Source organism: Poecilia reticulata, linkage group LG12, assembly GCF_000633615.1.
Source record: "Poecilia reticulata strain Guanapo linkage group LG12, Guppy_female_1.0+MT, whole genome shotgun sequence".
Lineage (NCBI taxonomy): Eukaryota > Metazoa > Chordata > Actinopteri > Cyprinodontiformes > Poeciliidae > Poecilia > Poecilia reticulata.
Window position 1 is genome coordinate 21,735,344 of NC_024342.1, and position 26,976 is coordinate 21,762,319.

Below are 26,976 nucleotides of genomic sequence, written 5' to 3' on the forward strand. Positions count from 1 at the left end.
CAGAAAGACCCCAGGCCGGGAATCGAACCCAGAACCTTCTTGCTGCAAGGCAACAGCTCTAACAACTGCGCCACTGTGCAGCCCTCCTTTTGACAATAGATAGATTTAACAAATTATGCACTTTAGAAGTTAATTATTGTGAGTTTTTCCTTCCACTCAACTTTACCTTAATAAGCTGAGTGTTAGTGCTGTCGACTTGTGATTGTGGCCATAATATAACATTATAGAAGTAAAATTTGTGAAATTCACGAATCTCTATGTAGCAATTCTATAGACTTTAAAAACATTTTATTCTTTTATTTATTTTTTTCATACTTTTTTGCATTTATTTTTATTTTTTTCTTCTAGTTTTAATGTAATTGCTGAAATAAACTCACTTTTTAAAATGATATTCGACTTTCTAATGACTTAAAATAAGTCAAAAAATATATTGTTAAATAATTGTGCCTACTTTCAGGTTTTAGTTAAGTTCTTACAGATGATAATATGAAGTACATCCTTATTAATTGTCCTAAGTGTCATGACATGTATAAAGTTGTATCAATTATATTTAGTACAGTAATTTTTTAAAATTAAATTTTGTGCATTTTGTCATTTTTTAAATGTTAGTTATTACTAGTTTTTTATGTAAATACTTAAATAAAGCCACTTTTTTTTAAAATGACTTTCCAGTTTATTGATACAGTGTTTTAAAATAATTCAGAAAATATGTTCTTAAATAATGGTGTCTACATTCAACTTTTATTTAAACTGTCACATATAGAAATAATACATTTATTATTTCTTAAATAACTATATATTCTGTTATGTAAATAATGAAAACATTTTTATTCAACTGAAATTTCTTTCTGTTYCTGTTAGTTTTGAGAAATACATTTTTTTGTTTATGTTTTCTTTCAAATTTAAGCTTCATTAATTTTTTTTAGAAATTAATGAAAAAAATGTCTAGAATAAATATTTATGAAATTGTTTTATATGGTTTCCACATAAAATTGATTGTAAAAAAAAATAGTTTGTTTACTGTTAGCTCGATAAGTGAATTTATTTAAAATATATAGAGAATTTAATGCCTACTGTTTTGATTGACAGTTCTTCCTTGCGTCGGTAACAATGGAAAGAGGCGTGGTTATAGTCAGGAAGTGGGCGTGTCGTTAACTAGAGTCGACCAATCAGCGTCTGCAGGAGGCGTGGTCTCTTTCAAGGGATGTGAGGAGAAAGGGAGCTAAACAGTAAGCAGGCAGAGAGCGAGAAAAGCGGCGGAGGAGGGGATGTTTGTGTGTCCGCTGGTCGGTGCTGCAGGTACGGTCACAGCCGGATAACAGCTTTCATAGCGCCGCATCGGACCGCGGCGAGTCCGCCTCGGAGTTCCCCCGTTTTCTTCACCACCAAACGCGCACAATGTCCGGCGGGGGAGACATCCACGTCCTCCGCCAAGACTCCGGCCAAGAGAGTCCGAGGATGCCGGCCTGGAAGCGAGAAATCCTGGAGAGACGGAAGGCAAAGGGCGGCGTTTCCGCGGGGAGCTCGGCCCCGGAGACGAGCCCCGGCGGCGCCGCGGGGTCGCATCACGTAAACGGGGATGTAACGGGGAATGTGAACGGTAACGGCGGTGGTAGCGCGAGGAGAGACGGGGGGGCGAGCGGCGTGTCCGGGCGGAACTACACCATCACCACGGCCAGCCAACATTTCGCCAACAACAAAGAGCCCCGAGCGGCGGCCGCGGAGAGGACGGCACCGAGGGAGAGCCTGGTGCTCCAGGAGAGTCTGGGTCCGCTGGAGGAGAACCCGTTCATCAAGCTGGAGAAGGAGCGCCGGAAGCGGCAGGACCAGGAGAACGCCGCCCGCCCGGTCCAGCACATCCTGGAGCTGTACGGGAGCGTCCCCGGGATCCGGACCATCCGGGCCGAGAACATCATCATCATAGAGTCGGATCCGGGCTACTTCCCGGAGGCCGGAGAGAGTAAAGGCTGGCAGCACAACGGGGTGGACACCTACAGCTCACTGAACGACCTTCTGGACCGGAGAGGCAGCGCCGTGACGGAGATCAGAGCCAAGGAGGTGGTCATCTACGACACCACGCTAAGCCGGAGTGAGGAGAACCTCAGCACCCTGGGCCGCCCTGACCCCGATGGCCCCCGAGACACCGGGGAGGGCCAAGGCAGGGTCAGCCGGATCCTCCAGAAGTTCGACTGTAACTACGGGAAGCTTCAGAAGAAGTCGCACAGCACGGAGAACCTTCTGGACCTGGATTGTAGTGCCAGTGCCAGGCCAAGACATTGGGCCAAGCCACAGCCAGATCTGGTGCCAAAGCCCAGGCCAAGTCCGAGCGTCAGCAGCCAGCCAACATCACCCGTCTTCCAGACTCCTTGGACTTCCAAAGCAAAGCCACAGCCGGATCACCACCCGGGCTCACCCCAGCCTGTGTCGTCCTTCCGGCAGAGGTTTGAAGGGGGCGTCGTCCCCAAAGACGAGCCAGACAGAGGGCAAAGCAAGCCCACCAGGGAGCGCGACTGGGAGGCCTCGGAAGTGTCCCCCAAACCCAAGGTGCCATGTTCTCCGGAGACCCGCCGGGCCCGTGCCGAGTCCTCCTCACTGCCCGTCTCTTCCAAGGTCTTACATGCGTCGTCTGAGTTTGAGATTCGTCCCTCCCCGAAGCCGGACATCGACCAGATCCCAGACGGGGACATCCAGGCTCGGGCCCTCGCAAACCTCCGTCTGCAGTCCAAGAACTCCTTCACTGTGGTCCCCAAGCGAAACTTACAAGCCTCGACTGCGGCCATCAGCCCCGGACCACCAAGTCCGACCAAGTCCTCGCCCTTGCCAGGAGTGCCAACACCCCCCCACTCCCCAATGAAGAAGAAAGAGGAGAAAGTGCAGAAGAAGAAGGAACCGGAAGTACCCCCTTCTCCGTCCTCTCCACCGGTCGTGACCTCACCAGCCTCACCAGTCTCTCCAGCTCCGAAGCAACCCCCCGTGGACAAACTGCCGGTCACAAACATTGACGACATAGAGGTGGAGCCCCCGCAGCGCGTCCCGGTCCCCAGCCCCATGGTGCAGAGGAAAAAGGGCAACACCTTCACGGTGGTGCCTAAGCGATCGGCGGACCCCCAGAAGAGCCCAACGGAGCCCCAGCAGGAGGCTCCGGCTGAGGCCCCGCCGGGGTCCACGCCCCCGCAGCCCCAGTACGCCCAGCTGGGCAGCCTGCTGAAGAAACGCTACCCTGCTGTGGAGGAGATCCAGGTCATCGGAGGGTACCTGAGTCTGGCCAAGTCCTGCCTGTCCAAGACCGGCTCGGTGGGCAAGAAGGTGAGAGGAACTCTGCTGGTTTTCTGATGTAGGGAAGCCAAATATTACCAAAACAGAAACACCATCAACATTTACATTAGAGCTGTTTTGGATAGAAAAAGAGGAGTACATTTCTGCTTAAAATCTCAGAAATTTTTAGATTAATCTCAGAAATTTTGAGGATAAAACAATGACAAAAGCATAGGAATTTTTGAGCTAAATCAAAAAATTTTGGAATTTTGATAATCTTCCCAAAAAAATCAAAAATGTTCTGCTGCTTTTTTTCTCTCGCAAATTGTCGACTAGTCAAGTATAACCTTTTAAAAATATATACATATTATTTTTCTTCTGACCATATTTCAGGACTTTGTGGGGGAATACAACTTTTTTCTGAGCGTCTTGACTTGCTCTTTCAGAATTCTTACTTTTTCAAAGCAAATAAAGAATTTAGACTTTTTTTCCTCAGAATTCCGACTTTTTCAGAAATGTAAAGAATTCTGACTTATATTTTCAGAATTATGAGAAAAAAGTCCAAACTATGGAAAAAAACATTAATCCTGACTTCAATCTCACAGATATTAAAGTCAGAATTCTTTTTCCTTTTCCTCAGTGGCACTAATGGTCTTCCGTACAGATCAGACCTTGAAGAAAACACAGGAAATCAGTAGATTTTTAAAAAACTTTTTGCAGAATGAAAAAGTATTTCTATTCCCTGAGTCTGGACCTTCCTCTGATCTAAACTAGGAAGTGTGACGTCACACAGGCGTGTTGCACCTGTCTGTCCAGCCAAGCTGTGCAGTGTGTGTGTGTGTGTGTGTGTTGATCTAAATCTCTTGTGTCCAATCTCTGGGTTTGCTGCGGCTCTTTATGCCTGAGTGGATTAGCAGTGTGTGTTTACACAGCCGTTTTGAGCAACTCGCTGTGCTTTTCTACTCTTTTGTTTTATTGTTTTTGTTTCTTCTGTGTGTGTGTGTGTGTGTGTGTGTGTTACTGTTTCACGTGGCTCCATTGACTGACCAATCTCATCTACGTTTCCTGCTTCCTAAAGAGCAGCCTGTTTACTCCTGAGGCATTTTTACGTATTTTTAAATTAAATCATGAAGCATATTTAGGTTTTTCTTTAAAAATCTCAGCTCTGATTCCTTCCTGCTCCAGGCTAATCGTTTCTGACTCACATGCTTTTGGGATTAATTAAATATCAGGGAGTGTTGCTAATTAATTTTGCGAGCCGCTGCAGGGCTGATGTCAGATTGAGAGCTGCATGCGAGGCTTTGTTTCCTGTTTGTGCTTTTATTTGACGCTGCGGTCGCATCATAAACCTCCTTCTCTCCTGTTGAGGCGCAGAATGTTTTCACATTTCAAACTTAAGCTGTGAGGAGTTTAAAGTCACATAAACGCTGCTGGACGGAGGATCCTCCTGGGTTTTCCTCCATCTGTTTTCCCTTTAACCTCATCTTCCTGTAGCTGCTCAGAAACCACAGCATGATGCTGCCGCCACCATGTTTCTATAAACGTTTTAAATTCATTTGTTTTTGGTTGTATTAGGTGTTAAAGTTGTTAAAGTCCAAAAGATGTGAATACCTTCAATTAACGAAACCTTTTTAAAAATATTTTTAGATTTTACTTTTTTTAGTCAACAGATACACAAAAAGTTGAACTAAAAATATGTTGTTTTATATTTTATTTATATTTAGTATTTTTATTTACTTATTTAATTTTCATTAATTTTTAATCAACAGATCAACAAAAATTTTTTACTAAAATTTATTTAATATATTTTCTAAATTATTTATTTTTTATTTATAGTTAAGTCAACAAATCAGCAGGATACTTTCTAAAATTAATCAAGAATAACATTTTAATATACATTTTATGAAATTCTTTCATTTTTAAGTCAAGACATGAACAGAACTTATTTGTTATGCTTTTCATTTTTCTTTTTTGTGAACAAATCAACCAAACTTTTACATGAAATGTTTTTCATATTTTTTTTAATCAACACATCAACATATTTTTTTTAATATTAAATTTTAAAAATTATTTTTATTTCTCTATTTTCCACTGAGATCAACTAAACCTTTCTTTCTTAATTTCAATAATTTTTGTATTATGTTTAATGTTTTAAATCACAATATCAACCAAACTTTGTTTTTTAAATAAAAAATCTTTTTTTAGATATTATTTTTGACTGTTTTAATGTATTTTTTAATCAGCGCATTGAACAAACAGGTTTTTTCAGTTAAATATTTATTTTATTTTATAAAATGTTTCTCCTCTGCAGCCATCAGCCTGTGAATCTGTTTCAGCCTCTCACACTGGGACCTTCTGTCTGGTTTCTTTGCTGTTTCATCGCTGCTGCTGAAGCTGAAGATGCTTCAGCAGCAGCAGCTTCATCATCTTTCTGCTCATCCTGGTCGTGTTTTTGCTCGTTTCGGAGCAGCCTGGAGGTTTGGGCCCGGCCCGGATCATTTCTGAGGTTTTTCCCTTTCTGTGTAAAACCAGAGCAGCCGCACCTCAGAGTTCTGGCCCGGTATTGAGGATTTTTTCCCCCCTGAACATATAAAAGTTTTTTAAACGAGGAGCTTGGCTTAAGCCCCATTCCCATCAGAAACTTGACTCCTCTCCTTCCTCCCAGCCTGATTCCTGGTGTTTCCATTGGACCGTTTGGAGGAAAAGCCTCTATTGGAGCTTCTGAATGTAGGTCAAGAGCAGCTTCTCGTTCCACGTCACTCCTCCATTTGCATAAAATCGCTCTGAGTTTTTGGGTTAAACAGAGTGGGATTGACTTCCGCTGAGCAGAGTGGCTGGATTTCCTGCGGGTTTAATGGAAGACGGCAGAGCCTCTTGGAAGTGATAGATGTGGCTGCAGAGAGTCGTGGAGGCGGCAGAGTTTGTTTTTGAAGTTTCTCTTCCCTCTAACTGCTGGTTATAACGGGAGAAGGAAGATGGAACCAGATTGTTTTCACTCTTTCCAGAGTTTTGCTCTGTTGATTCATTTAGATTACTGTTTTTGGAGTTATGGCCAATTTGTTTCACTTTTAGGGTGTTTGCAATTAAAAATCTGATAAGTGTGGCATCGATTAATCAAATTTAAAGATGTCTTTCTACAGATTTTTCATTTAACCATTTAAGTATTTTTACATTATTTTAGAAATACATTGAAAAGTGCAAATGAACAAATAATTACATTCTTTTTTTTAACCATATAAAATGTTTTGAGTCTGTACTTCAGTTAACGATTAATCGATTAATCGACTATATAAAAAAATTAGACATTCTACAGATTTTTTTTATTTGACCACATAAGCCTTTTTAGACAACATTAGTAATGCATTAAAATATGCAAATAAACAATGAAATAAAGCTTTTCTTTTAAATAAGAACAACATTTTATATCTCAAAAATCCAAAACTGTATCATTCCTTTAGTGAATTTGAACCAAATGAAGCTAACGCTATACCACTTTAGGAGTTTTGGCTAAAACGTTTACAGATGAAGGTGTTTTTTTGTATCTTAAATACAAAATGTGAAAATTTTTGGACAGTTTTGGCTTAATTAGTGCTCTGAATATGATATTTTTTTCACCAAGTGGCTTTTTAAGAGTCTGTATGCTTCAGCTAATGATTAATCAATTACTGAATTAGTTGATTATTATTTCAATAATCAATTAAATGGCCTTTTTGAGTGTATCCTCGGTTAACAACTAATTTATTCCTAAATCAGTTGATAATTATTTAAATAATTGATTAATCTGATTAATCATAATTAACTTGATTAATCATTTCAGCCCTGGTGGTGTTAGTTTTTTCCCCATTCTTCTTTGTAAAATATGTCAAACTCAGTCAGATTGGATGGAGAGCTGCTGGTGCCAACATTTGTTTATAAGTCTTTTCAAATTGATTTGGGCTTTGACTAGGCGACATTAACACAGCTTGTTAWCTTAGCATTGAATTAAAATCCAGTGTAATTCAACATATTTTTTTAGTGTTGAATTAAAACCATTTAAAAAAATGTTTGTTTATTTTTGTAAATAAAAAAAATTTAAAAGTTAAGAAAAAATAAATCAGAAATCAAATTTGGTATATAACAAAATCAGATAATTTTAATATGCAGTAAATATCAGCCATAATGCCAACATAAATATCGGTATTGGCCTAAATTGTTAGATTGGTGCATCACTATCTATCTTATTTTCACATTCTCTTGTTTTTCCCATTTTGAAGAGTGCCAATTTTATACCTCAATAAAAAAATACAAAAAATTCCAGTTACATTTATTTGACGTGTTAAGTTGTTGGGATTTCTTTAATTGTAACTCAGATTTTCAGTTTTTTTTTAATATCTTTAAACTTTATGAATAATCTTAAAGTTGTTTTTTTCAGGGTTGGATTAATAAAAAAAAATCATTTATTTTGACTTTTTCCACATCTTCAACTTGACCTATTTTCCCCATTCGCCTGAACGTGACTCAGGCGTTAAACAAATGCAGCCGCTCTTCTTCACACGGATCCGAAACTCGTCCTGAAGCCTCCGACCAAAACTTCCAAACTCTGCGGTTTGTTTACATCCACATTTGGATGCAGAGGCTGGGATTAGAGTCTCTGAACCGCTTGGAAAACTAAGCCGTTGTTCTTTGATTTGACTCACAGCTGTACAACCTCATAACACAAAAAGCAGCATTTGGATATGTAAACACGCCGAACAACAGGGCTACATATAAATGTGAGTTTATGGGAAGCTGCTCTTACTGCAGATCACTTTGTTCTAGTCATGATGTTCTGATGGTGCAAAAATACCCAGTACAGTCGTATTAAACCAAGATTTGGAGCAAATATGTCAATTTGTTTGACATAATCTCGTTATTTTTGATAGATAATTATGATTACTGCTGATAATGTCCATTGTTGAGCTGCAATTGTTATGCAGAACATTAATTTTTGTCTTGCTTCCCTAAAATCCATGTTTTTCATACGAGATACAATTTTTATCAATTATTACATTTTACTAGCTTTCCGTTCTAAAATAAAAAAACAAGAAATGGGTTTTTTACTACAATCCTCTCTTCTGTTGATTATATAATGGAGTATTAGAGCCAAGCTTTGAGTTTAATTAAAAGAACACAGAAAAGATGTAATTTTACCAGAAAATGGTCTTAAAATTATAAAAGAAAAGTTGTTTTAATGATTTAAGTTTCTGTGGTTCTTCCTTCAAAACAGATGCAGTAGTTTATATGATGGCCTCAAATTCCTGCTACTGATAATAATTTGATGCTGATGTACTAAAAGTAGGTTTTTCTAATAGTTAAGTATTATACCAAGGTATATATTTTTAACATTCCTCATTTTTCATGATGTTCACATAAACTTACTACCTCATTCTACTAATATCATGATTTTATTCTTGTAACTAAACAAAGTCTTAGCTTGGCCTAATACTCCACCACAGAGTTGACCTGAATAGAAGCTGTAAAACAAGATGGCGGCTTTGGGTGTGAAGACATGGCTGAACTATGGAAACCCAATGAGTCATTGGTGAAGGAAAATCCAGATTTTTCAAAAACTGAAGTTTAAAACACCGAGTATTTGATGAATTGATAAACGATTCATCGCCTGTCCTGGTTTCTCTTCTCTGCTGGCTCCAATATAAACCCGACCTTTGATTGAGTGGTTTGACTTCAACACTGTCCAGTTTCTCAAACCTTTTGTAAAGCAAATTGGCTTTATTGTTGATTGTTCAACAGGCCAGTTGTCTTTTACTACACATTGAAATGGCTTAAGGAGTCATTAGTTACCATCTGGCAGTAGAAAGTTGTTTTGACCAAGTTGTACTGAGTTTCTCAATGATTTCTGGCTTTAGATGTGAAGTAAGGATTATTTTGGTAAGCAGAAAAGCCATCCCATCCACATGCTCTCGGTATAAGGAGGCTGTTTGAGTTGGACTGAAAACGCCAGCCGTCAAGGAGTGACCAACCACAAGACACTTTGGGATCCTTGGAAATGTGGTTTCAGGTTTGCTTTGGTCGAAGTTGTTCTCCAGGGAATGGAGGAATCCAGACTTCCCACCACCTCKGTCCGGTTCCTGGAGGACCGTGATGCGGTTTGTTTTTGAAACCTCACACTAAAGCACAGCTTTGAGTGGAGATGTGCTTCAGCTGCCACCCAATCTGTGAAGGGTTGGTAGAAAAGCAGGCCAGAAGGCATTCAGACCATTCCTCTTCCTGTTTTATCTGTCATACTTGCATTTTCCTGAATTTTAGATGCAGTTTATGGATTTTTGCTTTGCTTTTCATCCATCCTGGAGGGTTAAATATACCCGGAATGGTTAAGAGCTCGCTGTAACACAGGAAGGCCAATGAAAGGGCACGCTCCTACATTTACATTGTGCGTCTGGGCTACAGGTGAGAAAGTCCATTGTGTTTAATTATTTACCGCCCGGCAGACATTCCCCATCTCTGCTCTCTCCTCCCTTACGCTTCCTGAAACCTGCCACCGCGCCTCCTTGTCCTTTCAGAGTCAGAACCGGAGTTGCATAAACGGATTATGAAGACGTGTGTCGTCATTATTGATCTGGTGGACTGCTATTTAAATCCCTTAGCGATCATCCCACCTTCCGTAAAGTTTGTTGAGATAACGGCTTTATTGGTGTATTTGAGTTATAGTTTAACCTTCTAAGACTGCAAGGTTTCCAGTTTATCAGTTCAGGATCCAACACTGTCTGATAAACGGTTGAATTCATGGTGGATTCTTCTCCAAACCATGACGCTTCACAACTGGTTTATGCCAAATATATTCTATCCTCTGGTGTGCAAATACTAATGTTTTAGATAGTTTGGTAGACTGGAGTCGAATTGCAACATTAGTTACATTTTCAGCTGCTGCTGTTCACACTGCACTGAGTCAAACCCACCAAACACTTTGAACAACCAGTTCCCCTCCTCACCTGTGGTGGCGCTGCACCAAGAGCCACTGAAGGAAACGACACAAAAAAAAGAAAAAATGAAAATGGATTCTTACATTTCTGTTTTTTCCTTTTGACTTGATTTCAAGCGATGGAAACTTTGATTTTTGTCTCGAGTTTTGTTGTTAGTGTGACTAGTATGGTGCGTTCACGGATCGGTAAAAGATCCGATATTTGAGTTTACAACTAAAAGATTGGGGGAACTTGGAAATTTTGAGATTAAGCTCAGAAGTTTTGTAGGTAAAAATTTTATTTTAACATTTTATGAGTGAATAAAGTCAAATATTTTTACATTTTTTGACAGTTTCTGAGTTTCAAAAGTCGAAAATGTTCACTTTAAAACTCAAAAATGTCCAAGTTGTTTTCTGAGACTAATCTAAAAATGTAGTTTTTTCCGCTCAAATTTTCACCGTTTTGAACTCGGACATTTCCGAGTTTTCTGAGATAAAGCTGCAGTTTGTAACTTTTATAATATTTTCAGATATTTGTTGAAACTGCTGCGTTGTGACAGAATGGTATGAGAGAGAGAGAATCTGTAAAAAATGCACCTCTTCTGCCTTCTCCCAGTGCTAACCAGGAACAACCAATCAGAGCCAGAAGGTGGGTGTTAGCTCATCGTTCCCACCATGGCTATGCTGCATCTAGCATAGCATTTTGTGAATGCTAAGGCTAGTTAGCTTGGCTGTCAATGACGGCTGATGAATGTTTTTCTTGTAGGTAAGATGTTTCACTGCTGGTAGCACATTTAGCAGCTGGTACATGAGGTGACTGACAGCGCTAAGACCCTCCTCTTGGCTCTGATTGGTTGTTTTTGGTTGGAGCAGTGACCATATTGCTATTTCTTCAGATAGCAATAGTAGCTCAGGGAGGAGATGGGTCCTTTCACAGATTATGTCTCATATTATACTGTCGTCATTGTGTGACAGTTTCAACAAATATGGAAAAGTTTTGTACTTCAGCTTTAATCCCAACATTTCTTGAGTTCTTTCTAGGAAATATATTTTTTCTATCTACCATATTCGCCGTCATAAATGAGCTTCGTTATGTTTACAATAAATGACTCTCACATCTGAGAAGTGCTGCTTCTGTTTCTATTTTTCTCAGGTTGTGAGGTAGATTTGGTTTCCAAATAAGAGAGACGTTCGTGTCGCTCTCTTTAACTATGACACACACTCTGTGGCTCACACCGAAACATGTAAATGTGTGTGTGTGAATGCTAGTTTTCCCACACGGCCCTCGGGCTGCAGCCAGCAGAGTCGGTGTTAATTAGGATTCAGCCAGTAAAGCCCCACTATCATCGTCATGTTTAATTCAGAGTGTGTGTGTTTAGGAGTAAGTAGCTGAAGCGGACGCCAGCAGACGGGGCGGGTTTTATTTTATTTTTTAAAGAATCAGAGTGAGACCTCTTCTGCTTCTGTTTCTTTCAACCCATCTAACCCCGGATTGTTCCTTTGCTGGTATCTTGAAGGATTTTAAAATAATACAAACTCAGCTGTTTCTCCGCTGCGGGTTTGATGTGGTGCGTTTTGTACCTCGGATGCAAATGTCATTCAAATAATCTGGCAGAAGCAGAGTCCACATGAAACGCCGGGCGCGCGTGTCGCTGTCCCACGCTCCCGTCGTGACGTCAGCAGCACGTCAAAAACCGTAGAGCTCTGTCTTCGTCGGGTTTTTGTCTTCGGCGGTTCGGGATCGTTTGTCCAAACCTCTGCTCATCTGTTTCAGCTCTCTCCTCTTCCTCTCTATCGTTTCCCTCCGTCTCATATCCAATGGCGCCTGTCACCATGGCAACGCCAGCGGCGGCCATTCTATCCCGTCATTAGGATTCCAGGATAAGAAGGACTTTCTTTCTTTCTTTCTTTCTTTCTTTCTTTCTTTCTTTCTTTCTTTCTTTCTTTCTTTCTTTCTTTCTTTCTTTCTTTCTTTCTTTCTTTCTTTCTTTCTTTCTCTTTACTAGACGCGTTTTGACGTCAGTGCGGCGGCTGCAGGTTTCTGTAATTTATCATTTTAGAATGAAAAGCGTTTATAATGGAGTAGAAAGCTTAGAAATATTATTTACTGTCCCAAAACAAAGCGACAGCTAACAGTTATTTTAGTAATCGAGTATTCTATCGATTAAGATTAATACTAATTTTAAAAATGAATCACATTTGGTATGTTCTGCAGATTTTTTTATTTAACCACTTAAAATTATAGTATGCAGTATACAATTGCATAAAAAAGAAAATCCATCTGTTCATCCATCCATCCATATTTAATGACTGATTTATTAACATCATATTGTAATAAACACATAGGAAACCTTTGTTATATTACTAAATGGTCTGAAATGAATTAAAATGATCAATAAACAAACTATAACCAGTTGTATTTCTCTGCTGCCTGTGACTTGCTGGTGTTGCAGATAAAACCGTCACCAGTTGGACTTTAAGCTCTTCCTGATTGCTCTCCACTGTTTCCCATCAGGACTGACATCCAGTCGGTTTCTCTCCTCAGAATGATTTTCCCACCGTTCATCCCGTCATTCTGACCTTCCTTTTGTCTCCATTGTGGCTTTTCCAGACACGCCTAAACCTCCAACTTTGTCAGTCTGCCATTAAACACACCAACATTGAATGGTGGCTGTGTGTGTTGGGAGTGGACCGTCTGATTGGTTTGGATCTCCACCCTGCCGGTGTCGCCTTACACACCTGGTTCACCTGCGGGAACGCTCTCAGAAATCCACCTTCCTTTTTATTCTGGCTCTTATCAGGGACAATCCTACGCTGGAGCCACGCAGATGCTCACTCACAGGAGGCTAAAGGGCAAACTATTATCTCCGTGAGTCACACCGACAGAGTAAACACGCTTTCCAGCAGCGTCCGCCTACGTTGGTTTGATAGAAACGAATCTATCTGAGATTTAAAATCACATGAAACAGGAACATTTACACTGAACTGGAACATTGAGTCCGTTTGGTGGCCAGAAGTTTGAGCTGTTTGTTTGAGCCGTTCTTTCAGCAGGATGGAGACGTCCAGTCACCTCAGTGGTTTTATAAACAAAACAAACTAAAAACTGTGTGTGTGGTTTGAGTTTATGATGGATTTTGAGCTCAAAAATAAAGAATTTGCAAGAAAAAAAAWTTCAGAAATGTTTTGATTTCTAGAAAGAATGTGGCAATTTCTGAGCTCCCAAAGTTTAAAATGTGAGGGGAAAAAAAAGACATTTTGAGATTAATTTCAGAAATGTTCTAGAAAAAACAAGCACACGTTCGAGCGCGTTGCCTGTTGCTCAGGTTGACGCTGCGCCSCTGCAGCATGCAGGTTTTCCTTGAGGCTGTGATGCAGCTGACGCTCTGCAGCCTGATCATCGTGAGCTAATATTATCTGCCTGCTGGAGATTAGCTCTAATCAGGCACCTGCTCATCCTGGACGCTCTGCTGGTGGAAACGGATCCAGAGACTCGGTTTAACTCTGAGGACTCTGCAGCGGCAGCGCCTTCAACGCGCCGCGGCGGTTTGACTGTGGCGCAGCTTCAGTGAGGTTGTCAAACTCCAGGCGCAGTCGGAGCTCTGCGCAGGAAGCTCGCTCCACCAAACGGGGACACGGCATGCCGCTTGGCCTGGAAAGAAATTCCTGGCAGCCGCTCACCAGGACACTGATGGAGACATAATCTCCTCCGCAGCTTTTCCCTCCGTCTTTCTGTCCTCCTCTGTCTGCGCTTTTCCATTTCACCTGGGGAAAATTAGAGGAAGCTGAAGATTTTTAGATGACGTCAAGTTCTAGTGTGAAAAAGATCCCATGAAATGCAAACGCTGATAAAGATGGAGAGATATTAAGAAAACTAGAGGTGAACCGACTGCAGTTTCTCCAAAATGTCTGATGCCGTTTTTTTTTTGTTGTTGTTTTTTTTGTCTGAGCTGCTGCTAAATATATTCCAGAGGTAGATGAGAAAATGTTTTCATGTAAATGTCTATCGATCACCAATCTCTTATAATTAAGAAATTGTGAGCCTATTTATTGGTGCAGCCATACAAAAGTACAGTAGATATGGAAGAGGATTAGTGCCACTGGAAAAAAAAGATTCTGCGAAAAAGGAGTCTTTTTTTTTTTCACAGAATTTTTACGTTTTTTTGCAGAATTCGGACTTTTTCCTCAAGAATCTAACTTTATCTTAGAATTCAGACTTTTTCTTCACTGAATTTTGAACTTTTTCCACATATTGACTTTTTTCGCAGAATTCTGACATTTTTCTGATTTCTGACGTTAATCTCTCCGTTTTGATTTATTTTCCCCCAAAATTCTGCCTTTTTTAAAACGATAAAAATTCTTTCAATTATGGAAATGAATGCAAAATCAACAGATCCCCACATTTTTTTTAATTTTAGTGCATAATTGTAAATTTATTTTTAGATTTATTTCTTTACCGCTAACTTCGTCTTTAGGCTTTTTGTTTAGCACCACCTACAGGTCTGGAGGAGTAACTGGGGCTATTGTCAGTATTTCTGTGTGTCAGATTGTTGTTCTCAACCAAATCTTTGCAGTAGTTCAGCCTAAAGTTGTGCATTAAAGCTTCACCCTGCAGAGCGTTGTGGGTTTTCTGGTAAATATAAAACGAAGGCCGTCCCTGATACCGCGGCTTCCTGTTTCTGCGCCGTGTGGTGAACCAGAATGACGGCGTTCCCAAATCTGCTGGTGGACCTTTTTTTTTTTTCCTCTGCTTCATTCGCCCTCAGGAAAGAGGACAAACCACTCCTGCTTTGGTGGCAGCAGCTTTCAGCATCAAAACAAGTATCTGGTCCATGTCAGCAGCGGACCTCATAAAGAGTTAAAAATCCCGTCTTTGTTTTGGCGCACTGACTTGGACGCAGAGCAGCGAGGGCAGAGCAAAAGAAAAGTGAAAGACTGTGAAAGAGGAAGCGAGCCCAGCCTGATTTATTGATGGGGCCTCGGCTTTGGCAGCCAGAGACGGAGAAACAATGCCGCTCTAGCAGAGAAAGTCTTTGTTTCCTCAAGACTTTTAGTGGCTGAAATGAGTCAATATCCTGGAAGCTGACACATTTTACAAAGTTTGTTCAATGGGGATTTTGAATAATTTGTGACTTTTGTCACTTTGAGCACATTGAATATAAATATCTGTGGATTTTATTGTCATTTTAATTGATAGACCAACACAACGTAGCAGAATAGTCTAATTGGATGGAAAAAGTCTATAATAACTAGATAAACATGTAAATGCTCTCACATCAATTTCATTGACCGATTACACATGATGACATCTGGAGCTGTTGGATGTTATTGTTTACATCCAGAGGTTTTGGTCATGTTCTCAACACTGGAGGGCAAAAGGACGATTATTTTACCTGCTATCCGTCGCTGCGCTGCTGCTGTACAACGACCCTGTTGGCTAAATAAAACCTGGAGATGTTGGTGTTTCTCATGTAGAGCAGTGCGCCACCGCAAAGGAAACTTTCTGTGTTAACTTCCAGATTATGGCAGAAAAACCATTAAAGAACAACTCAAAACCACTTTTTTCTCTCTTTTTGTCAGCTACGCTACGCACAAACTTATTGCCATAGAAACTGACAACAACCCATTTTATGTTTCAGGATTCAACACCAACATTTCCCACACAAAGWACAGAACATTCAGTCCGTTACAGTTTTATGTTTTCAGGCTTGATTTTTATTTTGCGATTATTAATAAGTGATCGCTGTGGTGGATTAGCTACCCCTGCTACTAGCTAAGCTAACACTGCGGTGGTTTATTAGCTAATATAAACACCTGTTCTACTGATGATGTCAGAGTTGGTGTTCAGGTCAGCTTTTTAAAAAAATGTTAACTGAACCGAGATACTGAATTCCACAGCACATCTACATGTTATGGTTGTCATAGTCAAGCTAGCATAGCTGACCTACTTCCCTCTCCCTTGCTATTTTTTCTTAATCTAAACTTTTTCCTGACCTTGTTATCTAGTTATCATAGCAGCAAAGCACTGCATCTCTTTTTCTTTCTTATATCAGGCGTACATTTAAGACTTAGCGTTTATATTGACAACTTAACAGCTAAAACCAATGCTAGTCTTTGAAACTTTTTGCCCTCCAGTGGGAGACAGGGGCGAGATTTTGCACATGTGACATCATCCATATATACCCAAATCATCGATTACTCGTTTAGTTAACAATTACGCAGATGATTGCTAACTCTTGTTAACAACTCTTGTTAATGTAGGACAGAAAGTTCAGTTTAGTTTTGCACTGGATTTTATTTTAAGGAGTGTCCTAGTAAAGTACAAAYGCACGCCACACTTTTCAGATTTTTATGTGATTCCACTCAGCATTTTTCTTCCACCTTACAATTACTCCCAGGATGTGAAGAATAACAAAGTTATTAGCCATGTTAATCATGAGAAATGAAGCTACTTTGAACATTTAGCTCCTTCGGTATCAAATGTAGGTCAGGCTGCAGGTGATGAGGCCTCATCTTCTCCTGAATGACCTTTGCACCCTGGCACGCCTGCACAGGCTTTACGGGATTATAAATATGTGGAGCGGCTCCTCTGATTGGTCAGCTTTCTGGCCCGATAATCTTAACACCTGAGCTAATTCCCTTGTGTTTTTAGAACAGGAAACGTATCTGTGGACACCGCAGAGCAAAGGTTTGATCTCCATGGCAACAGCAGAGGAAGAAATAAAAGCGTTTCRYGTTTGTGACGCCTACAAGCGGTCAGAACATGTTGAAAGTGGCTTTTTATAAACTATGAGGGGCTTTTTGAGTCAACTTGAGCTATAACCGCCCGCTAAAGAGGAACTGCGCTCTTCACTGGTTAAAAATGGATCTTGGTGTWATTTTGTAGTTTTTTTTGTGGTTGTGATTATGAAGCAGAAAAACTCTTTTAACTCTCATAAAGAGACATTCAGGCTCAGAAACACGGGGGATAAACTGGAGTTTGGCTTCAGCAACATCCAGTTGCCCTGCTTTTATTTTATAGTCGTTATAAAATATTTTCTGATTTTCTATCTGCAATTTCCTGTCGAGCTTTGACCGGACCGTTCTGATTTTAGAGGCCAGAGTCGGTGATGGACAGTAAACACGAGGAAGGAAACAAAATGACTGCAAACAACTTTATGATACGGATGGATGGATCCACTTTCAGATAATGGAACAATAAATTACATTTTGAACTGTAAATGAATAAAAAGTTTTTATTTTTTTATTCTTGGAGTTTTTTGTAAAGCAAATTCTCAACTTTTGAAACTCTGAAATTTCCACAATTTTTCCTGTAAAATTTCTGAGGCGAATCTCAAAATTTCTGACTTTTGTTTGGCGGAAATCTACAACTTTTTTTCTTTTCCAAAGAAGAACTTGATACTTTGAGTCTTTTCACTTTATGACTTKACAGGCTGTCACTTCCTTATTGCTGCATGATTACTCAGTCTTTATCATCTGCTGACGCTGCAGAACCACCGGTCGGGTCGGTCCCTTTCCACCGGCGCTGGCTGCCTCGGTATCCGCAGGCTGGCGTCGCTTCAGCGGGCCAGGTGGCTTCGTTGCGGGAGCTCCGTGTCYGGGCCCGCTTGTCTCCAGGCTGGCGCCGTAAGAAGCGTCTGTTTGGCGGCTCTCGGCCGCTGATTCAGGCGAGACGAGCCGTGTAATCCGGCCTGAACAACGGCTCCACCAGACAGAGATCTCAGTGGGTTAAACACGCCGTCTGTTGTCTCTGGGAAAGTCTTGAGTTGGCCATCCATTTTTTTAAAATGGCGTCGAAGCACGCAGACTTTTAAAGCGATATTAAGGATTTTGTTTAAGACTTTAGCTGCCGCTTCTCACCTATTTAAAATCTCAACGATAGCTAAATGTAAAGTTGGTACTTACTCGGTTGGTTAAGGTCCAACCGAGTAATTTTATTTTGGGAATGTTCTTGTTACGGTAGCTATGGTAACRGAATGCTAGCCCTGAGAAGGCTAACCGCGACTGTTAGCAGCGGAACAGGAAAAGGCTAAAAAGYAGCTCAATATTAACTTAAATTGCCGTTACTGACCTTGTTTTATGGACTGAAGCTAAAATGAAGCTGCTTTTTAAATTTAATTACTATTTATTTATGTAAATCAAGTGGAATATTACTAAAAATACTCAACCCGGATGTGATTCTCTATTATTCGCTCTGGTTCTGAATACCGTACACCTGGAAGGAYGTTTGGTCTTACTTTTTTCTACTTTATGACACTAACCGTGGCAAAGTGTGTTTTTACAACTGTTAGCATCTAGTTAGCATCTGAAAAGTTGGAATAATACTTGAACCACAGAGGAGTTGAAAAGGATGCTTCATGGATGTAGAGATCTATTCCCTACTTCATAGTCTAACAGTACAGCCAAACAGATTCAAAGAGAAACAACAAAAGCAAAGGAAGTGGATTAGCATTGCTATGCTAGCAACTCGTGTTGTCATCCAGGATAATCGTTAATGTCTCTGCTGCCTGGTTATTGAGCTATGAATCATTTAATTTCACTTTAGGATAAACAAAGTATTGTTGAATTGWAAAATTGGGATTCATGAGCAGGAAGTAGGCTAAAAATGGACGCCGAAGCTAATTTCAGAAGCATAAAGCAGCTTGTTGGTGGTAAAGGCAAAAAATGAACAAATTTAAGACTTTACTTTTGTAGACTCCCATAATGACCACAACTGGTTTAAAATAAAAGGTGCTATTGATGCAGACGGGCCGCATGTGTGAGCTAAGCTGTTTCACTTCCTGCTCTTGTGCTGCCATGGCAACCAGAAATAAAAACAATGCAAACACAGAGAGCAGTGGGTTAAACTGGGGCTCTAAACTCCATCCCTGATCTAAATCTGCCCTAATCTGCATCACACGGCAACAAACCAACAATAACATCAACACCTTCGACTCTTTGACACCATTCAGAGTCAAAACGCATAATCTCTCACTGAAAAGTATTTTATTTTACAGTTTATTTCTTTAAAAAGTTGTTTTACATCTTAATCATCTAACTTGGTTCCCACATCCAGAGTTTTATTTGCTTTAAATGTGTTGATTATTGCTTTGTTTAAGTTTCAGCTAGTAGTTATTGTCAATATGCCTTAATTAGATAGCAGGTTCTTATCTTTCCCATTTTGAAGAGTGGCTGAGAAGAGATGGGCCTCTGTGTCGCATCATGTTTAAACTCCAGGGAAACAGGAGGTCATTAATTACTAATAAAGGGTTCCTACTGTCAGCTTAGAAATATACAAGTAAAGTAATAATGGAATAAATAATAATAAAAACAATAACTATAAAAATATGGAGGTAAAAATGTTACAAAAATAGACTCAAAATAAATATATAAAGATATAAAAATGGTCACATAAAAAGTATGGTAGTAAAATAAATGCAATAGTAAAAAAAATCTAAAATATGAAAATAGAATAAACAAAATGATTCAGTCACAAATAATAAAAGTAGTAATGATGCAACAATAATAAAGATAAAATGTATGAATGAAAGAAAATGATTTATTTACATCTGATTTATGGCTGTTGTTGTTGATCTGTGTCTCTGAAGCCGTCAACACTTGACACAGAATATTTTTTACTTTTGTTGATAAGTTTTATGACGGACATAAAGAAATAAAGTTTATATTTTCCTGCTTCTCCACAGCTGAAGATCTCGTTCAACGAGTCGAGCCTCCAGAGCACCTACGAGTATCCGTCAGAGAGCAGCGTGTGGGACAGCGGCGAGGAGGACGAGGACGACAAGCGGGACAGGACGCCAGCGGACGAGCAGCCCAGCATGGTGGGACGTTTCCACATCCCTCGACCCAGCCTGGTCGGATCGCCGGTCCACTCCGAAAACGGAAATGGTGAGACCCGACGTTAAGACCAAACTATAAAACCTAACCAACAGAACAATTCAGGCCTAGTCAAAGTCCAGACTTACTTTCTGCAGCTAGATTTGAAAATAAATGCTCACAGACACGTTCTGTCCATTCTGACTGAACATGAACTAAAATAGAATAAGCACTCCACACTTTTCAGATTACCAATTGTACAAAAACATGAACAGTCAGGCATCCTCCTCCTTCCATTGGACAATTCTGAAATACTTTGTGTTTTTCTGTCACATTCAGTTCCTGTTAATATATATTTAAGTCTTTAGTTGCTTGACAAAATCTTTAAAAAAATCAAGTTTCATCAGTTCTTTTGCAAGTAAACGAATGAAAACAGTGAGACAGTAGTGAGGTGTGYGGAAACAGTGGGACCAGCTCTATACACTTTATTATTTGAAGTGGTGACAGTTAATAAAATACATTATTTTAATACTTTTATCTACATAAGGTGGAATTTTTCTCCTATTTACTAAATTTCTTATAAAAAACCTTTTGTTGTTTGGTAAAATGGTAATTTCTCACACAGAGTTAAGAATATGAAATAATATGAACAAGTTTGAGCTAAAAACTATCAAGTTATATATAAAGATGTTAGGTAGCATTTTATGTAGAAATGTTGAAGAACATATGCAGTAAAACCTCTGAAATCAAACCAGATGATTTATTAGTTGGATCCCAGAGCCCCCTACTGGAGAAAACCTGTAACTACATTTGGTTTCAGTTCAGCGAGCAATTTCTTTTCGTTATTATTTGCATATCAGCGCTACAGAAATAAATGTTGAGTAAATTAAATAATAATGTGTTTTCCTAATTGTTTGCAGACCTTTCCAGCTACATTCCCAAGCACTCTGTGGACTTCAACACCTGGCAGGAAAACAAACAAGAMGACAAAGTTTACCAGGAAGAAGCCACTTCGCCGCAGGTCACAGAGGAGGTCATGGTAAGAGCCAAGAAACACCCAAAGGAAAACTGTTTGGATCCGAGACGTTTTCCAGCCTCACATATTGTTTYTTTTTTTTTTTGTTACTAATGATGGTGAATAAGTTTAAAATGTAAACAGACCCTGTCAAAATACTATGGTGGCAATAGAATAAAACATTAATAAAACATTTTTCCACCTTAAATGCAACAAAATCTTTAAACTAGATGCTTGTATAGCATTGATTTTGATGTAGGATTGAACTGATTCATCAAATTAATCGTGATTAATCAATTATTGAAGTAAAGTAAAGTCCACTAATTTAGTAATCGATTAATTGGAGTAAACAGACTCAAAAAAGTAAWTTTTATTAAACAAAACAACATATTGAGAGCAGTAATTAAGGTAAAGCTTTAATAAGATATATTTATGTATATTTTGGATTTATGATGATATTTGACCCAAGTCTGCGACAGACKGGCGACCTGTCCAGGGTGACCCCGCCTCTCACCCGGAACGTTAGCTGGAGAGGCACCAGCAGCCCTCCTGACCCCACTGAGGGACAAGGGTGTGAGAAAATGGATGGATTTGACCCAAATTATTAAAATAAGAAATTAACGATTAATCGATTAATTGGATTGGATTTTTTTTTTTATGTTRCACATTTTCATTTAACTGCTTAAACCTTTGATGTATAATATTAAAAATACATGAGAATTGAACAATTCAGTTCCTTCTTGAAATAAGAAAATAAACATTTTATTGCTTAAAATGCAAAACCGCAGCATTCATGTAGTAAATTTGAACAAAATGTTTACATATTTGTATAGTTTGGGCTTAATTACTGCTTTGAATATGTTGTTTTTTTCACCAAATGTTCAGTTTTGAGTCTGTATACTGCAGTTACCGATTAATCGATTCCAGTTAGCGATTAATAACTTAACAGACGATTATTTAAATGATCAATTAATCACAATTTATTTCCTACTCTAAGTGAAATTTTGAGCAAATTCTAGTGAGTTCTGACCTAAAATCTCTGGTTTTCTCCAATAAACATGAGGAGAAGTTGAGTCCAGCTGTGACCTTTGACCTCATGTAACGGTGTTTAACGTCGTTTTGTGTCCAGCTAACTCCGGCAGACAGCTCCTCCCTGTCCGACTACAGCAGCGAACCGGCGCTTTACTTCTGACGGCCGGACGGCAGCATCTCGGACCGCAGCTCAGGGCGGCGCTCTGACCCGCCGACCTCCTGCCACAGATCTGCTGTCTCAGCGACAAATAGGAATGAAAAAGGAACAAACAAAAACAAAGAAGCAGCTGGGCTGTGTTTCCCCCTCCGATGGAGGACAGTTGATCTGTCCGACACTTTCGCTCGTTGGTGACGGAGTTCAGTGTTAGGTCTTTCTCTGCCTCTGTGCAGATTATAAATAGCAGACAGAAAAACAACAAAACATGAAGGTAAAAGGTGCCACAACTATTTTCTTTTCGTACGTGCATGTTTGATTTCAGCTTCTGTTTCACTGTAAAGTTTCTCTTGGCCTTTTGTTAGTTTCAGGTTTTCATGCTGTATTCAACTTTCTGGATGTTTTTCTGAGGTGTTTAAAAAAAAAAAAAACTTCCCTTCGTTTGGAAGGAGGTGAAGGAACGATGTTCCATGTTGGGCCGTTTTAGATGGAAAGAAAAAATTACACCAAAAACTCAGAAATTTTGAGATTTACCTAATCTGAAATTTTCTAGAAAAAAACTGGAAATTTTTTAGCTTGAAAAGCTGAAAATTGCTAGAAAAAAAATTAGAAATTCAGATAATTTCAGAAATCTTTTGGAAAGAAAATCTTGGAAATTTCTGACTGTCAAAAAGTAGAAGAATTGCTGGTGAAATTTTCATAAAGTTTCTAAAGTTGAAAATTTGCTAGACGAAATTCCGAAATTTAGATTATTTTGAGATTTTCAGAAACTGTCTAGAAAAAACATTGCAAATTTCTGAGCTTGAAAAGTCAAACATTTGCTAGAATAAACCTGATAAATTTTAGGATTAATTAATTACATTTTCTAGAAAAAAAAACTTGGAATTTGCTAGAAAAAAATAATTTTGAGTTTGATTTTAGAAATTTACATACAAACATTTGGAAATTTCCGAGTTTTTAAAGATAAAAATTTGTTAGAAAAAACTCAAAAGTTTTGAGGATGGATATTTTCTAATCAAAAATTTTCTAAAAAAAAAAAAACAACATTGGAAATTTCTAAGCTTCAAAAGTGAAATAAAATTGCTAGAAAAAAGTTCCTAAACTTTGAAATTAGAAATAGAAAAAAACTCGGATATTTCTGACTTTCAAAAAGTAGAAAATTTGCTACAACAAATTTAGACATGTTTAATCGTACAAATTTACATAAAATCTTCTGAGTTTCTAAAGCTGAAAACTTGTTAGAAAGAACTCCTGTTTTGAGATTAATGTCAGAAATCTTCTTGAAAAAATGTTGGTGATTTTTGAGCTTCAAAAGTGACAAAAATTGCTAAAAAAAAAACAACAAAATTTTGAAATTAATCTCAGAAGTTTTCTGGAAGAAAACTTGAAAAAAGCTACATAATTCTGCTTTAAAAACCTTGAAACTAGGTTTCAAAAATTTAACATTTTCCACTTTTTTAAAAGAATTTCCTAATTTTTTCTTAAACTTTTGAGCTTGATCTAAAATTATCTGAATATTTTAGTGGAATTTTTTCTTTTTTTTTTTACATCGGCCCTGATTTGCCGTCGTAAAGCAGACACCTGTCGATCAGTAGCAGCTTTTATTCCGTATCGAATGCTCTGGAAAAAAGTGACCTTCGCCAATTATAATATCAATAATGATAATGTCTGTATGTCCAAATGGTCCAAACAAATCATGGATCTGCAGAATGTGTTTATGTGAACTCTTCTACCTATAAATGTTGCGATTCAATGTTTTTTTCCGACTTCTTTTCTGTGAGGTTTTCGTTTGCATGTGTGAAGGAAACCAGGAGGAAAATCTTGATTTTTTTAAAAAGTCAGACCTCGAATACTTTGACATTCCGGTTGTTTGAAGGATAAATCATAAAAATGAAACATTGGTGGGAACTAGGCATGGGTTGGTATTTGCAAAACCAATTAAAAGCTAAGATGTAGAATATGATCTAATTGTCACATATTGATTATTACAGCCATGGGCGGTTCTAGATGGGGGGCAGCAGGGCCCATGGCCCCTGTACTAAATAAATAATATATAATCAGTTTCTCATGATGACATAGAAACTGTAACTACTTCATTGTTAGACCAATTTAATTTCTTCCCTTCACAATTTAACAACTAATTAAAAATGAAAATGTTTGAGTTTTACCTTCAGCTGTTGTCTAGATCAAAGTTCTGTATCTATGGAGCTACATTGGGGCCATAACATTAGTTTTTTTAAAACAAAAAAAGGAATACATTTTGAAACTAAAAAAAATTATTTGAAATGGGGGGACAAAAACAACTTTTTTATAATCTGATTTTTTTTTTTTCCGTTTCAAACTTCTGGTCAGGTTTGGCATGTGGGCGGAGCCTCAGATATGGAATCATGACTAGAAAAAATATTCCCAGCTGTCGCATTCAAAAACCTTGGGGAATTAAAGCGTTTTCATTCCATGTTATTTTTCAAAACTAATCACATAAACATTGAGTATATACATTTTTTGGTTGGGCCAACACACCTGAATGAAATGACTGACTTGTTTAGTCTCTTAGAGAATTTTATGACAAATTTGTGGAATAATTAAGCAATTTGAATCAAATATTTTTGAACGATGTACAGAAGATAATCACTGCTTTGTAGTAACTGTGGAACAAACCAAATGAGAGCATGAAAGAAATTGGACTGAGGACAGAGCCCAGAGGAACTCCACATGTAAATGGACGCGTACCAGAAATCAATGGGAGTTTTTAGTTTGAAGTCAAATACCTGCTGGAGGTTAAAATGTTTTATTTTGATTTCTAACCCATTAATTGGTGCATCTTTGTTTTGCACCAACCAGAATCCAGACAAGAACTTTTTCTCTTGCATCTCATTTTGGTAAAAAAAACAACAAAAAGTACTGGGACTGAGGACAGAGCCCAGAGGAACCCCACATGTAAAGGGAGAAAAAGACCAAAAATGGTTGAGTTCTTAATTTAAAGTAACTTCAACAGCAAGGGGTTAAATTGTCTGATTTATTTTGTCCTATCATGTCTGTTAATCACTACAAGTTTGAGTAATTTAACAAAAGTGATGGGCCAAGAATGGAGCCCTGAGAAACCCCAAAGTGGACTGAAAATTATGTATTTAATAAGGGAAAAAAATATTTTTTATAATTGATGTTCTGATCTGGCTGATCTAACAAGCCATCAAATCAAGTTTAACTTTTTAAACATTTGGTAGACCTTAACGTTCCTCTGCCAGCCCATGCCTAGTGGGAACTAATGGATTGAGAGGCTTTGTTTATGCTTGAATGAATTTTTTTTTAAGATTTTGTTTTTATACGAGACAATTATGGTTTTCTTGACCTCATTATTGCGCCAACTGATTAAAGTGTTGCTGTGCTGGCCTCACACTCGTCCCTCCACCAGTATTCCTGAACTTTTCCTCCACAATCACCTGGTCACCTGGATTATTTCCAGTCCTGGAAGCTGGATTATCGTTTTTTAATTCCTGGAGTCTTTGGATGCTGAATGTCTTTGCACTGTCATTCTTATGTTTTTACGCTGCATTTTGCACCTGATGAGTCATAAAAACAAGTGATGGATGAAATTCGCAGAGCAGCAAGCCGAACTGGAGGGTTGAACCACTAAACCCGTGAAAACTAAGCGGTACTTTTGTGCCGGTAAAACGCAGAAGGACGCCGTTTTGAAGTGAAACTCTCCAGCCGAACCGGAGGAATGCACTGCCGATTTTTGCCATGCTTGCTTCTGTTTTTAAATGTTTGTCGCAGCCTTGTATTAAAGTCTCATGATTGTCGGCCTCGTCACTGTGACCACTCTGCAGCAGGCCCAAATTAGCCCAAAGTTTATTTCTTCTGATGGTTGTTTGCAGTTTTCTGGTTCTGGGTGTTTTGGAAACAGGTTTTTCTGGTACAGAAAGGAGCAATCCACCATGATTGGCCTATCAACAAGCAACGGGATGCTTCTTACCCACTAAATACCTGCTTCTGTACGACACAAAATACAGTGGTGGACACAACTAGCCGAAAAGTTGCGCTAATCCCAAAGCACTGGTGGTAAACATTGCTTCTGCTAATGCTAAAGCGCTTTATTAACATGGAATTTAGAAGAAGCTAATGCTAAATTGCTACAACAACAAGAAATTCAATAGAAGCTAATGCTAAAGTGATACAACAGCATGTTTAGTAGAAGCCAATATTAATGTGCCACACTAACATGAAATTTAGTAAAATCTTGCACTACACCAAGAAGGAATTAGCATAAGCTAACACCAAACCGCTGTACCAACAAGGAATAGCAGAAGGTAATGCTAAAGTGCTACAATAACATGATGCTTAGTAAAAGCTAACGCTAAAGCTCTACACCAACAAGGAATTTGGCAGAAACTGGCGCTACTCCCACGTGAAATTTAGCAGAGTCTAATGCTAATGCGCTACACCAACATGGTGTTTAGCAAAAGCTGAAAATCTAAGTCAATATTATGGCGATATCAAACTTTATTCATTTGAAAGTTTACAAAACTGCCAACTAAATTAGTGCTTTAGAATTTAAATCAGAGGAAGCTAAGTATGCTAGATGTTTTCAAAGTTAGCTGTGCTACTAGCACATTAGCATTAGTGTGCCCACCACTGCCAATAAATATCCATTAGCATGTTTCCTTATCGTAATCATGGTCAGCTGGTCCAAATGGAACTCAGAACCAAAGAAAATATTGGGCCTTTTTATAGCTATTTATGTCCATAAGTCATGAAAATAAAAACAAATCAACT

General features: G+C 38.8%; 1 protein-coding gene across 2 annotated transcripts; it reads left to right on the plus strand.

The window, feature by feature from the left end:
- The first annotated feature begins 1,072 nt into the window (after nucleotides 1–1,072).
- Nucleotides 1,073–22,634, plus strand: tprn (taperin). Of its 2 annotated transcripts, XM_008424607.2 has the most exons (4): nucleotides 1,075–3,306; nucleotides 19,873–20,074; nucleotides 20,923–21,041; nucleotides 22,147–22,634. In XM_008424607.2, exons 1-4 carry the CDS (start codon nucleotides 1,399–1,401, stop codon nucleotides 22,207–22,209), a joined length of 2,292 nt encoding a protein of 763 aa, XP_008422829.1. In that variant the 5' UTR covers nucleotides 1,075–1,398; the 3' UTR covers nucleotides 22,210–22,634. The 2 variants fall into 2 exon arrangements, with proteins under 2 accessions (XP_008422827.1, XP_008422829.1); XM_008424605.2 differs by lacking the exon at nucleotides 22,147–22,634 and having other exon boundaries at nucleotides 1,073–3,306; nucleotides 20,923–21,575.
- Nucleotides 22,635–26,976: the final 4,342 nt, after the last annotated feature.